Here is a 14,265-nt window from a genome sequence, read left to right on the forward strand (position 1 = left end):
ACCATAATAACCGACAAACACCAAGAAATGAAAAAAAGGAGAAATGGGATAACGTCAAACTGACACCAACCCAACATCCAAACGTAATAAAGCCACACACAGTTTTCATCAGAGATCTATAAAATACCGTCTTGAAAATCGATGAAAATAATTTTAATTTCAACAATAGACAAGTGTTAGTTAAGTGTTCAAGGTTAAATTCACCCTGAAATTGTAATTTTAATTTGACGATTTCTTGAAGTGTGGTTGTATGATTATAAAGCATACTGTTCGTCGACCATTTATTTTTTCACGTACATGTATGATGTGTAATTGCACTTCGGTATTATCTGTTTTCTTCTGGGCTCTCTAGTGCTTAATCTTGTAGACCGCTTTGGTAATTCAGATGAAAAAGGTTCTTTTAAGCCACAACTACTCAAGTAAGTAAGTCCTGCAGGGTTGGTTGAAAGGGATAGACGACGGTAAATTCTATATTGCCTCTGTATATTAGTAACAAGAGGATATAAGATTGGAACAGATAGTACTGCAGTTGCTTTGCATAAAATAGAGAATGGAAATTGGGAATGTGTCAAAGAGATAACAACCCGACTAAAGAGCAGACAACAGCCGAATGCCACCAACAAGTCTTTTTAATACAGCGAGAAAATCCCGCAACCGGAGTCGGGCCTCAGCTGGCCCCTCAATAAAAATGTGTTGCATGTTAGTTTACCTATACTAGGCTCTTTGTCATATATTATTTCACATCATTTACTTTTTGTAAATGACTTTTAACTTGCTTTAAATAAATAAGAGTATTCTTTGTGACTATATATTTATGTAAGTTGGTTTTGCATCGTTTCAATCCAATGATTCATGCTATTTCTTACTGTTAGAGAAGCGATTGTTCTGACATCTAACGAAATCAGTTTCTGTGACTATATCATACACATTAGTTAATTGTTTGAGAATTTCATTTTGGCCCCTCCAAATTGATTGCTTCTTCGTCGAACTTTTCTGTACAAAATTGGAACGAACAAGTGAACATTAGTTCTATATTATTCTTTCCTAAAATCGATACATGCAATTTAGTGAGAGGTAGTGGGTCAAATTTAAAATTTTCTTTTCTTTTCAGGAGCAAACCTATATATTTATACAGTAACATATATATTAGATATACTGTTCCCAGATTTAGAACACATGATGTTTCTTTGTGAAATGTGAGATAATAATTGTGTCCTTTCAAATTAAATTAAGGATTCTTAATTTTTAGGAATACAAATAAACAATAATAGCTAGCAGACGGTGGAATTAAATTTAATGAACCCGATGCACATTTAGACTATCAAATGTGTATTTACCAAAAAAATAACAGCTGTTAAATCCAAATAGGACAAAAGTAATGAAGACACGTACTCAATTCAATAAATAGATTCACATTTTTTCCCCAGGTTCCTTGAATTGTCAGATAATAAAACAATTCGAAAGAAGATCTTAAATCCAACTACAATACAGACAGGTGGAGGTCTATGTGTGGTTTATAGAATAGAACATCGATCTGAATGGACAAAAAGTACAGAATAATGGGCACAAAAAATAAATACTAGAAAAATAAGAAAAAAAATAAAAATACGGACGAATGACCCTCATTCACGGCAGATCTCACGGGAATTTGTAATTATTTTGCGGTTGAACTACCGGTATTTTTGCGGTATAACTAGCACTGCACACTTACCGAAAAATAAGCCTTGTGGCAAATATGTGTAGCAAACTAGCAGCAAGCATTGCATGGGCCATTCCAGTTAATTTCTGACGGGTGGGGATGGATGGGGAGAATTGTTTTATACGTATCAGAAAAAAAAATCATGAAAAACTACCTCTCAGATCTTATAATTAAGACCTATCAGATGTATAGTTTCCTTAGATGTAATTACTTTTACCTTAAAACTATTTACTGCTGCAAGACCCTTAGAAGTTTTTTGCGTATAATTGTACGTGTCCGATGAAAAAAAAACCCAAACAAACCCTATGATGTATAAATTTTACACCCCTCAGAAAGGACCATCCATCCCTCTTTATCAGACATTAACTGGAATGGCCCATTGCCGCATATTTGCGTCAAACATTTGGTGCAAACTTTCCGCACCCATTTTACCACGCAAATGAACATTAATGTTTTTTTGGCAAACTTTTCGTTTGTCCGGGGCGCAAATCTGCATGCAGCAGGTCTGCAGCAAATTTGCAGCAACACAACAGTTCTCATGATAAGCATTACCGGTATAATGGTGATTTATTTGAAATGGTGCTGTGCTTTATTTTTGTGCTAACCAGACAACAGGCAAAAATGATTAGAATGAGTACTTTGAGGGGGTTATGTTGGTCAAGTGTCCACTAGGCCAGTTGCACTAGACTTCAGTTGATCTGGAGATCAATCTGAATCAGAAATATTTTCGGGTTGTCTGTTCTCATAGAGCAGCCCCAGTGTATTTCTTCCTCCGACACAAGAACGGACTTCAAGGTGTCCATACACTCCTTATAAGGAAGGTTAGGGATTGTCTTTGGTTGGTAGATTGTACATACCGTACATATGTTGCGGGGGATAAATCTTCATCAACTCTTACAACGTTATCATAGTTTGCTATGTTGACAGACGACACAAATAAAAAGTATTTTTGTTAGCAATTCCCTTATTATAATTTTCTGATGATTGACAATATGCCAGTCTGAATATTACTTCAATAGCATTTCAATTATTTATTTGGTAATTTTCATGGACTTAAAATTAACCCAGAAATCTAGAGAGCCTCGGAGTACAAAATCCTATTAGGGGTCTGTAAGTCAGTCATTTTAGTATCTTTTTTTTTATTTTCAATTCTCAGTATTTTGTATTAAGATATGATTTTGTTGGTAAATAGCATCCCTTCTACATCATAAGTGGTTTAGTTTAGTTTAAACATATTTTATTGTTCAAAATGACAAAAGGATCAGACACAAGTTTTACAACTTAGTAACGTCTTCTCCAAAACAAATACAAAATATACACATTAATTAATGAACACATCAAATATTTCATACTAACAAATAATTTAAGAATAAAGACATGAAAACAAAAGGAAACTTTGAAGCGAATCAAAGGATTTTAATCGAGTGCATCTTTTTACTGTATAAATACGACACAAACACACCGAATAGTTAGTGGAATTACCTATGCTCAAATTTTGTTCTTGTGGACATAACTTAAATAAGTGTTTGTGTTTTTCTCATAATAAAGCGTGGGATCTTAACATATAATCCAAGTTTACGAAAAGGATGTATGCTGCACAATGGTAAGTATAGATTTGAAACTTATTCTTATATTCTTTCGTTAAAATCCATTGAATCGTTATTGATAACAAAACATAACAGTAAATATTCACCAAGATCATTCGATCATTCGATTATTGTCGTTACATGTATATAGAAATATCTTTAATCACATGTGTTGTAAACAGAATTAAGGTTGTCAATGCAGAGAAAAACGTTTGGTATTTTTTATATACCTTTGAACAGATAAACAAATATTATCATTTTCTTCAGTACTTTAATAAAGCATGATCACCAAATAATAATAAATCTATAGTAATATTTACATCATAAGTGGTGTGCCTGGTAGAGGCGAATGAAAAAAAGATTAGATAATAGGTTAAAATTAATGCTTATTTTTACATTTCGCTCCCCTTTTCAAACTCATCCCTTTGATTGACACGGATACAGTCACAACAAATACCATGAATACAAAGTACATATAATTTGTGTTAAGTATATCAATATGGCATTTGAAATTAATTATATACGCATATTAAACTACAAAATGAAATTACTTCATCAGCATCTTGGCAGTGATGGGCTGGTACAAATGACCAAGTCAGACGTTTCGGCCTAAAAAAGTCACTGCCGGTTCCGCCACTTAGGACAGGTAGTTTCGTCCATACTACCAGTTCGGCCCTAATACTTTATAAAACTGGTTCAACCATGATTTTTTGTGTTCTAAAGGGAGGATAATATAGTTACTTCTGGAAACAAATGTTGAGAAACAAATGTTGAGAAACAAAATTGTATTATGTCATGTATGTGTAAGTTTCATACATTTATTTCACAGGCACTTTTTTCTTGATTTCCTCTTTATACCGTAAACATGCATTAAGGGGCATTAGCCACATGTACTTGTTTCTATCCATTGGAAGGTCAACTATCAATATATAAAAGCACTTGTTTCTGTGTTCAAGACATTAGGCTTAGCTGTCAAATTCATTTTCATCGATTTGACTAAATTGATGGACTGTGAAACTCAGATCAGGAGATTTGGAAATTTTGCTCAGGAGATTGGGACTCAGATCAGGAGGTTTTTTATCGACATTAATTATGGTGTAAATGTAACGGTACAATGTAGAAATTGTCTTTTAAAGTGTTCTTTCATTTAGATCAGAATGTAATGTGTTTATACACCCTAGTACCCTTGTTGCCTTTCTATTTGAATGATAACACATTATCAAATAAAAATATTGAGAAGAATCTGTTTCTTGTTTTGTGTTGTGTTTGATAATTGATTGTTCAAATTTGAATCAGATTGAAATAAATTTTGCTCTGCATCAATGGCAGTCTGCTTTGTTCAAATTCAATTATATTTTGTACTATAAAATCTTTTTTTTCTACCGCATCGGTGGTCTATTGGTGACATGTTCGCCTAGAGTAAGAGAGGTCGTAAGTTTGAACCTCGTCTGGGTCCAATTAAGACTTTAAAATTGGAATTTGTTGCTTCTCCGCCAAGCACGCATTAAGGAATTAGAGCGAAAACTGGTTGGCTAGGAGTCAGAATGAGGTGTCTGGGTAAGGTGACATGTCTTCCTGTGGACTGTTATCTTGTGAGGTAGAAGGTGTCTGGGTAAGGTGACATGTCTTCCTGTGGACTGTTATCTTGTGAGGTAGAAGGTGTCTGGGTGTTGTGAACTTACGTATTTATAGAACAAACGTCCGAGCGGGTAAAATCATACATGGGCTTCACAACAAGTATTTATATTTGTCTCATTTAACAATTACCACAACTTTATACGGCAGTTATAACGTTTATATACAAACAACATGTAAAAATACAATATTTTATTATAATACACAATAAATATACAACACAGTTTATTCACACAGGAATACGCGAATAAATAATAACAAATGAACAACCAACGTTAATGTGTTTGAATTGCCGATCGCGCTATATTTAACAGGGGAAACTACGATCTATAAATAGGACAAAGTATATATTTAGAACCTGATGCGGAGATCAGTAAAATACTACAGTGTGTAAATGTATGCTGTTTACCTTTTATAAAATATATATCAAGTCAAATATCAATCTTCTTATTCTTCGAGGTGTATATCAACTTCACTATTCAAAACCATATAAACAATTGCTGGGCGGAAGTTAACGTCAACAATGGGAAAGTGAAAGTACGGGAATAAATATAACGTAAAGTCGTGTAAATTGTACTTTCACAACACTGCCCCCCTTTTTCAAAAAATCATTTCGCCCTCGAAATTAAAACATTACCTATATGTACCTTATTTACAGTAAAAAAAAAACCATCAACAATAACGACATGAAAAATAAACAATATGCATAATTTCTAAATTTCAAAATTCACCTCTTATGTAAATGCATATTCATAACAATTAAAAACATAGCAATATCAACACATTTAAATCATAAAGCAATAAATCATCAACATATAAATATATATTGTTCAAACATTGTCAAATTTATTTATACAGTTTATCAACAGGTGACTTGTACGGAAAGAACACCACACTTTTTTCTTCCTGGGTACCCCATAAATCTTTCATGATGTGTACTATCAGAATTTTGAGATGACGATTGTCTATAATCAGGATAAGTATCAACATACTGATATCTGCCCACTTCAGAATAGTCCATTCTCTGCTGTTCATGTCTATTCATTTCACACCTCTCCTTTTCAACAGTGCTGTGAGTGCTTTGATGTTCTCTATTGCTTTGACCAGATGTTCTGTTTAATTCCCGTCGTTCAGAGTGATCAGTACTCCAAGTACTTGGATTTTCCCTCATGTCCGAGTGATCAGTATTCCATGCACTTTGATATGCATCTCTGTTATCTGAGTGACCAGTACTCCAAGTTCTTTGATATGTTTCTCTATTTTCAGATGGAACATCTCTGTACTTTGATTATTTGGTCGCCTATTGTCAGTATGTAAGGTACTTTGATGAGCCAATCTGTTCATTTCCCATCTAGGAATTGTATCCCCTTGTCTCATTGCGGTTATTTCTTCTTCATTATAACTATCATTATGTCTTGGCATGGTACTTTCATCGGTGAAAATTGGTGTATTACCTCCAGAAACACGGGTCATAGTTTCAACTTCATTTGTTGCTGAATTTTTTGGTACGTTTTCTCGATTTTTATTCAATATGTGTGAATCCGATACTGAACCTAAACAACTTCTTGGTTCATATAAATTTTTAGTTCTTTGAACCGTAGGTAACTGACGACTTCTGAGCATCATTCTTATTCAAATGTAAACTATTGCACGAACGTCGAAATTATATATATAAACACGATACTTAAACCACGGTTTACTCAATATTATTCGCGTCTAAAAGCTAATAAAACTTTGAATGGATTTGAAATATTTATTGAAATACCGAAAACGATCATATACAAAAAAAAAACACACCTTAAAAACCAATAGCTAAATCAGCTATAAAAAGTCTAGAAGTAATGCTAGCCCTACAGTTAAATTTCAAAACCAAAAGCTAAATACGCTTTGAAAAGTTTTGAAACCCTTACAAATCAGCGGAACACGATATTTCAAAACCAAAAGCAAAATACACTTTGAAAAGTTTTGAAATCAAAATAACGCGAAGTAAAGGGAAAAGGGTCAAAACCAAAAGCCAATGAATGCTTTGAAAAGTTTTGATACGTGGGAAACGCGGGACAAAAGGACAAATTTCATAGACTAAAACAAAATATGCCCTACAAAGTCTAGAAATTTAGGATCACGGTGGAACTTAAAACCAAAAGCTAACACAGCTTTAAAAAGTTTTAAATTCGGTAAAAAATATCACGATAAGTTTCCGAACGAAGAAAACAAAACCAAAAGCTAAAAACTGCTTTGAAAAGTTTTGCAATCTTTAAATAACACGAATTTTAAATTAATCCCACCGCTGCCACCAGTTGTTGTGAACTTACGTATTTATAGAACAAACGTCCGAGCGGGTAAAATCATACATGGGCTTCACAACAAGTATTTATATTTGTCTCATTTAACAATTACCACAACTTTATACGGCAGTTACGTTTATATACAAACAACATGTAAAAATACAATACTTTATTATAATACACAATAAATATACAACACAGTTTATTCACACAGGAATACGCGAATAAATAATAACAAATGAACAACCAACGTTAATGTGTTTGAATTACCGATCGCGCTATATTTAACAGGGGAAACTACGATCTATAAATAGGGCAAAGTATATATTTAGAACCTGATGCGGAGATCAGTAAAATACTACAGTGTGTAAATGTATGCTGTTTACCTTTTATAAAATATATATCAAGTCAAATATCAATCTTCTTATTCTTCGAGGTGTATATCAACTTCACTATTCAAAACCATATAAACAATTGCTGGGCGGAAGTTTACGTCAACAATGGGAAAGTGAAAGTACGGGAATAAATATAACGTAACGTCGTGTAAATTGTACTTTCACAACACTGGGTAAGGTGACATGTCTTCCTGTGGACTGTTATCTTGTGAGGTAGAAGGTGTCTGGGTAAGGTGACATGTCTCCCTGTGGACTGTTATCTTGTGAGGTAGAGGGTGTCTGGGTAAGGTGACATGTTTTCCTGTCGACTGTTATCTTGTGAGGTAGAAGGTGTCTGTGTAAGGTGACATGTCTTCCTGTGGACTGTTATCTTGTGAGGTACAAAATGTAGAAGGTGTCTGGGTAAGGTGACATGTCTTCCTGTGGACTGTTATCTTGTGAGGTAGAGGGTGTCTGGGTAAGGTGACATGTTTTCCTGTCGACTGTTATCTTGTGAGGTAGAAGGTGTCTGGGTAAGGTGACATGTTTTCCTGTGGACTGTTATCTTGTGAGGTAGAGGGTGTCTGGGTAAGGTGACATGTTTTCCTGTCGACTGTTATCTTGTGAGGTAGAAGGTGTCTGGGTAAGGTGACATGTTTTCCTGTGGACTGTTATCTTGTGAGGTAGAAGGTGTCTGGGTAAGGTGACATGTTTTCCTGTGGACTGTTATCTTGTGAGGTAGAAGATGTCTGGGTAAGGTGACATGTCTTCCTGTGGACTGTTATCTTGTGAGGTAGAGGGTGTCTGGGTAAGGTGAGATGTCTTCCTGTGGACTGTTATCTTGTGAGGTAGAAGGTGTCTGGGTAAGGTGAGATGTCTTCCTGTGGACTGTTATCTTGTGACGTAGCACGTATGTAAAATATCTGACTGAGTGAGTCGGTCTAGTAAAAAGCAGGGTAAATATTCATATAACAGAGCTCCAGATAAGAATTCACAAATTGGGGTTTTTACCCACCATTTTCTTATTTAATTGGGTGATAAAGTTTTTGAATTGCATTATCAATTTTAATTCACCCCTCAAGCAAATATCAAATTGGGTTTTTCACCACCAAGTTCCTTAGTGTGCTGGGTTTTTTCATCAACACAATATTGAATATTTTCCATCTTAAAATATGTATTTGTCTTTCTTTGCATATGTGCTACATGTAGCTGTTTTATTCAATGACGAGCAATTGTACGTTTAATTTGTGTCCCGTTTCTCAATCTGCCAGGCAGTTTTGTATTTTCTCACAACTTATATATACTGTAAAAAACAGATATGCATATTCACTCAACTAAAATGAAAAAATAGTATATAAACTAAAATTATAATACTTGAATGTTTTTGTTTAATTTAATTTACATAAATCTGGGTTCAGTTGTCTCTTATTAGAAATGTTTTCCAACTACATATCATGTCATAATTGATTTGGCTTTTCACTTTTCCCATCTGATTTCGTTTTTGACAAAACCCCATTATTATTATTAGTCCAAATAATTATGACGTCTGGCAATGCTATTTTATTTTTTTCGGGGACGTTATCAGCAATGTTCTCGTTAAGGTACGCAAACATGTACGCCCGTGAATTCGATGGACCCTTCCTAAAAACACTAGCTGAGTCTTTTTATTATCATAGCTTTCCCTCGGCCATTCAAAAGAAGCTGAAAACATGCTTTTATTCAATATTTTTACCGGACATTAACTTTGGTTTTAATTCATTGTATGTAATGATAATTATCCAGAGGAATTTGAAAAAAATATGACAACATGATACACGCTAATTGGATAAACGCTGCGAAGATCGAAATGTTTCATAAACATGTGTACCTTTTGAGCAACAGAAAATTCCAACGGGGACCCACTTCAGCTACTTGATGCAGGGCTCTATTTTAAGAACGAAAGGACATTTCCAATTATAAATATTATAAAAATAGAATTACGTGAAGACTATAAACTGATAAGGGTAAATAACGGAAACATGAGAGAATAAAGGCGTTGAAAACTCATGGTTTTGGCATATAATTGGGTTTTCTGTTGAATTAATTGGGTTATTGAACCCTACAATGGGCAATTGTATTGGGTTTTTAGTTATTTGTATTGCGTGATCACGCAAATACGCAGCTTATCTGGAGCTCTGTATAACATTAACATGTTCTTGTCCTGAATATGCATATAAATTTGCCACTGGATGTGAAACAGCCATCCATCCATCCATATTTCTTTCTTTTCTTCAAAATGAACTTTTTTTAAACATGTTAAAAGGCATGCATGAAATCACCAGGCATTTAAAGAACTCTCACAACAAGGGTTTCCAAATTTTGGACACACATTACACAAAACCTTAATGGTGAAACCGTACATACAGAAAATTTTATGAAATAAAAGTAGGGAATGAATTATTTCACACAATATTATTATACGACCATTGGTTTAATCCTTTTAATAAAGTGAAGTCATAAGTCTTTGGTGCGCTGATACACCGGACTGCACCATATACATGTATCAGCATTTTGTGTGTATTTTAGTCTAGGTGCCATTTCATTGACCATGTTAAGCACCAAGGTTACCTCCGAAGATTGCAGATGATCATCGGCTGGTCAAATAATCTGATATAAATTAATAAAGTGTCCCTCACAGTATAAATTTCAGTTGTTTTAAGAATTCCCTAGTGTGTTGCAATGTTTTTGTAGAGGCTTTTGAAAATAATGGCCAGATTGCAGTAGATTCTGAAATGACCAAAGTACAATTCATTGATTAATTTAAGGCTTGTTATAATTAATTTTTCTTTTTTTTAACTTTTTTGATAGATAGTATGACAGATATAGGATGGGGCAATTTAGCCCAGTATGAACATTATGGACGAGTAGGTGATATAAAGGAGGACTTTGATATAATTTCTTATGAAGATTCAAAAGGAGAACTCTATTCATCATTCAAACATGCCTCTCATGCCATGCTATTTGCTAGGAATGATACTGTATTGTGGGATTTATACAAATCTAGAGCATCTATAATGGTAAGTGCAATATATTTAAGAATACATTTATGTCTTGTTTTGGAAACTATTAAAAACCAAAGTAAATTTTTATGATATTACATTTGATATGGTTAAATGTATACATTGTATATGCCCCTCACATTCAATTGTCAGTATTACTGATGTCTCTCGTCAGTTCTGCATTCCATTCATAATTCAGCGTTAAGTAAAAAATTAACTGTTATCCCTGGGTATTATCCCCCAGGCCACCTGCAATAGTTGAACAGCATTATGTTTCCAGTAGGCATGGTCTGTTTGTCTAGGAAAAGCTTTTGTTTAACATGTTTAAGGTTCATGTAGGTGAAAGATTTGGTTTTTATGAAATTTGTTTTAGCATCAACCTGAAAATCAGTACACCTATATAAGGCATGCAGATGTGGTATGATTGCCAATGTGATATCTATCCACAAGTGTTAAAATTGGTGTAACAACACAACATAAGATCAAACTGTAAAAACCAGTTGCTAAAACTAGCAATTAGTGTGCATTATTAAGTAGTAAAATGTACTAAAAACTTGGTAAGTTTGATTTTTTCATGCTTGAAATTAAAGGCTGTTCAATTTTTTCAATTTACAGTTTGGTATATATATCAATTTCATAAAATAATACATTTAACATCTATTTTCATTTGATTTTCAGATGCAGATGAGATTTGATGGTTTAATTGGGTTTCCAGGTGGATTGGTGGATCCAGGTGAAAATCCATTGGATGGAGTAAACAGGGAACTAGAAGAAGAAATTGGCCTTGACCTTTGTAAACACAAACTCCAAGACAGTGATCAAGTTGTGTCTTTTGTGAACAAAAGGAAAAACTTAGTTTTGCATTTTTATGGAAAAGAAGTTACTGTAAATGATTTTAGTGAGATTGAAATGAAAACTTTATCTGCCCCTGATTATGGAAATGAGGTAAGCATTGAGTAAAATTTGTTTAATTTTTGCATATTTTATGGTAAAAAATGAACATGTGCAGGGTTCTCACTAGGAATTTTTGAAGGAGAGTCCTGGGACTAGTCATTTTTGGCCATGGTGAGTCCAATAGTAAGAAGCAGATATTTTATTTTAATATAATTTGTTATATTGGTCTCCATGACCTACAGTCAAGGGTCTAACTTAAATAAGTTATTAGTTATTAGAGAAAAATAACATGCATATGTTATTTCAGACACTTTCATGAGTTGTCTACTCTTTTTTCCTTAGTCTGTAATAACATATGTTTGTTATCAGTTAAATATATCATAAATATTTTATCTTTAATGAGCACTTGGGAATTCTTAAAACTTTGCACAGTAGCTTAATATATTACCTTGATAACTAATTTTCTAATTCCATTAATACAATTTTGATGAACCATGGTAAATCAATGAAACAAGGCTTTTAAGGGCAAACTTAGCTGTAATAACAAGGCTTTGTTATTACAAGCATGAAACTTACTATATGAGAGTAAATGAGACACTTGGAATCTTGCGCAGTGCCTCATTACAAGCTCTGATCATCATTTCTTACAATGAATTGAAATACATTGTTATGCAAGTCAGAGCAAAGCCTTTAAAGAGATATAGAGAAGCTGTAATAACACCCTTTTGTTATTGCAAGAATATATTTTCTGTAATAACATAGGTGTATTTTGCATGATTGGTAAACTATGAGCTGTTATATCTTTGAAAAGATTAGTATACTTAAAGAAAATTATAATATCAATAGAACTTGAGAAAAATTTAACAAAATAAAGGTTGCATATTTTCCCTTTGAAACATGTAACATACATATGTTATCACAGTTTTTTGATATTTTAGCCCACAATAACAACATGTATGTTATTTTTCTCTAATAACTTATTTAAGTTAGGCCCTTGACTGACCTAATAGAGTAATGAACTGACATTAAATTTAGATTACCTTCAAACTTTTGCTATAAAATAATGATATTTGTGTTTAGTTTATACAAAATATTTCAATCTTTGGACTCACCAGTTTTGAAATTGGTGAGTCCAGACTGATTTTCATGAGTCCATGACTCATGGACTCATCTTAGCGAGAACCCTGCATGTGAATATAAGAATTATTGTACTTATGTCTCAAAAATATAAAAAGATGTGGTATGAGTACCAATGAGACAACTTTCCATCCAAGTCACAATTCGTAAAAGTAAACCATTATAGGTCAAAGTATGGTCTTCACACAGAACATACACATGTATAGAACTTTTTTTTATTGTAATTTAAAAATCACTTCAGTTGAAAGTTGAACTGGTTAGGCTGATGGCTACTCAATACATTTAAATGTTTTTATTTTCATGAGAACACAAGTGTTAAATTGAAAGGCGATGATATCAAACTATATAATAAGGATAATTATAAATAAGATCATAAGTCATATTGGTTGATTGATTAGTGTTTGCTTTTAACCCTCTTAGCAACAAAAAGGCTTTAATATAGCGAGCCAAAGAAAAAACAACAAAAAGATAAAGCAAAATGAACACTTTAGATACCAAAGCCAAGGGTGAAATCAGGTGTCTGAAAAGGGAAGGCAGTTCCTGCTTAAATTGTGAGTAAGAGGTTTAAAGGTATGAAACATTTGTAGGATATTTGTCTCACTGTCAGTCATACTGCATCTCTTTATTATTATATGTAAAACTATCTGATTAATTAAAAGGAACCATTGCACAACTTATTGGATAAAACATAAACACTTGAGAATTTATTTTTCAGACATTAGGAATGATTCGTCCTCCCCTCTATACAATGGGAGATGGGTACAGAGGACTTCCAGCATTTCTGTCCAATAGCTATGCAGGAAATTCCAGACAAGAGCTTCTGATTGGATTACAACATTTTAAAATTTTAGAACAAGATGAGATTGAGAAGGCAGTGGATTCTTGGAAAACATTCATGAAAACAAACAGAGAAACATGTGGACTAACTAATACTGATAGTTGATGTTATTAGTACATTAGAGAACTGGGGTTAAGAAACTATTATGGACCAATGAGAGTGCAATTTTTTAATTAAATTGCAGGTTATTATTTTTCTATCATTTTTTCCCAGTATCCAAGAAAAAGCAATGTAGAATGTGTATTCTATATTTAATTGTGGGTTCTTTTTATGGAATAACTTATTTTATATTATTGTTTTGTTTGTGTGCTTTGATAATCAATAGTTATCTACTAAATGATTATTTGGACCAAAGGGAGACAATTTTAGAAAAAAAAAATCAAATTGTCTCCCCTCAATGTTAGTTGATGTTGTTAGTACATAAGTTAACTATAATTTTTTATTGGGTTTATGAAACTACTGTCAATTCAGAAATAATTGCATGCATTTATTATTACAATTATGTCATTTTAGACTTAAATGCGATTTTAATTTTACTGATATTGAAAAAAAAAACGGTTTAATTTATATAATAAATTTCAAATTTTAAATAATTCCTATTATAACACATTTTTTGGCAATAATAAAACATCGCAATAATTTCTTAATTTACATTATTACATGATCAATGACAGTGCAATTTTATAAGCAAATTTGTGGGTAATTATTTTTCAATATCTTTTTATCAAGTATCAAAGAAAAAGCTATGTAGAATGTATATTCTATATTTTTTGTGGGTT

General features: G+C 33.0%; 1 protein-coding gene across 1 annotated transcript; it reads left to right on the forward strand.

Annotated features, from left to right (window-relative positions):
- Nucleotides 1-10,407: 10,407 nt before the first annotated feature.
- LOC143076645 (U8 snoRNA-decapping enzyme-like) lies at nucleotides 10,408-13,735 on the forward strand. The gene is made up of 3 exons (XM_076252482.1): nucleotides 10,408-10,635; nucleotides 11,296-11,562; nucleotides 13,364-13,735. Exons 1-3 carry the CDS (start codon nucleotides 10,432-10,434, stop codon nucleotides 13,589-13,591), a joined length of 699 nt encoding a protein of 232 aa, XP_076108597.1. The 5' UTR covers nucleotides 10,408-10,431; the 3' UTR covers nucleotides 13,592-13,735.
- Nucleotides 13,736-14,265: the final 530 nt, after the last annotated feature.

Source organism: Mytilus galloprovincialis, chromosome 5, assembly GCF_965363235.1.
Source record: "Mytilus galloprovincialis chromosome 5, xbMytGall1.hap1.1, whole genome shotgun sequence".
In the NCBI taxonomy this organism is placed as follows: Eukaryota; Metazoa; Mollusca; class Bivalvia; order Mytilida; family Mytilidae; genus Mytilus; species Mytilus galloprovincialis.

Coding starts and splice junctions, on each gene's coding strand:
- LOC143076645 (XM_076252482.1), top strand. CDS start 10,432: ATGACAGATATAGGATGGGGCAATTTAGCCCAGTATGAACATTATGGA. Junction 10,636..11,295: donor AATCTAGAGCATCTATAATG/GTAAGTGCAATA, acceptor TTTGATTTTCAG/ATGCAGATGAGATTTGATGG. Junction 11,563..13,363: donor CCCCTGATTATGGAAATGAG/GTAAGCATTGAG, acceptor TTTATTTTTCAG/ACATTAGGAATGATTCGTCC.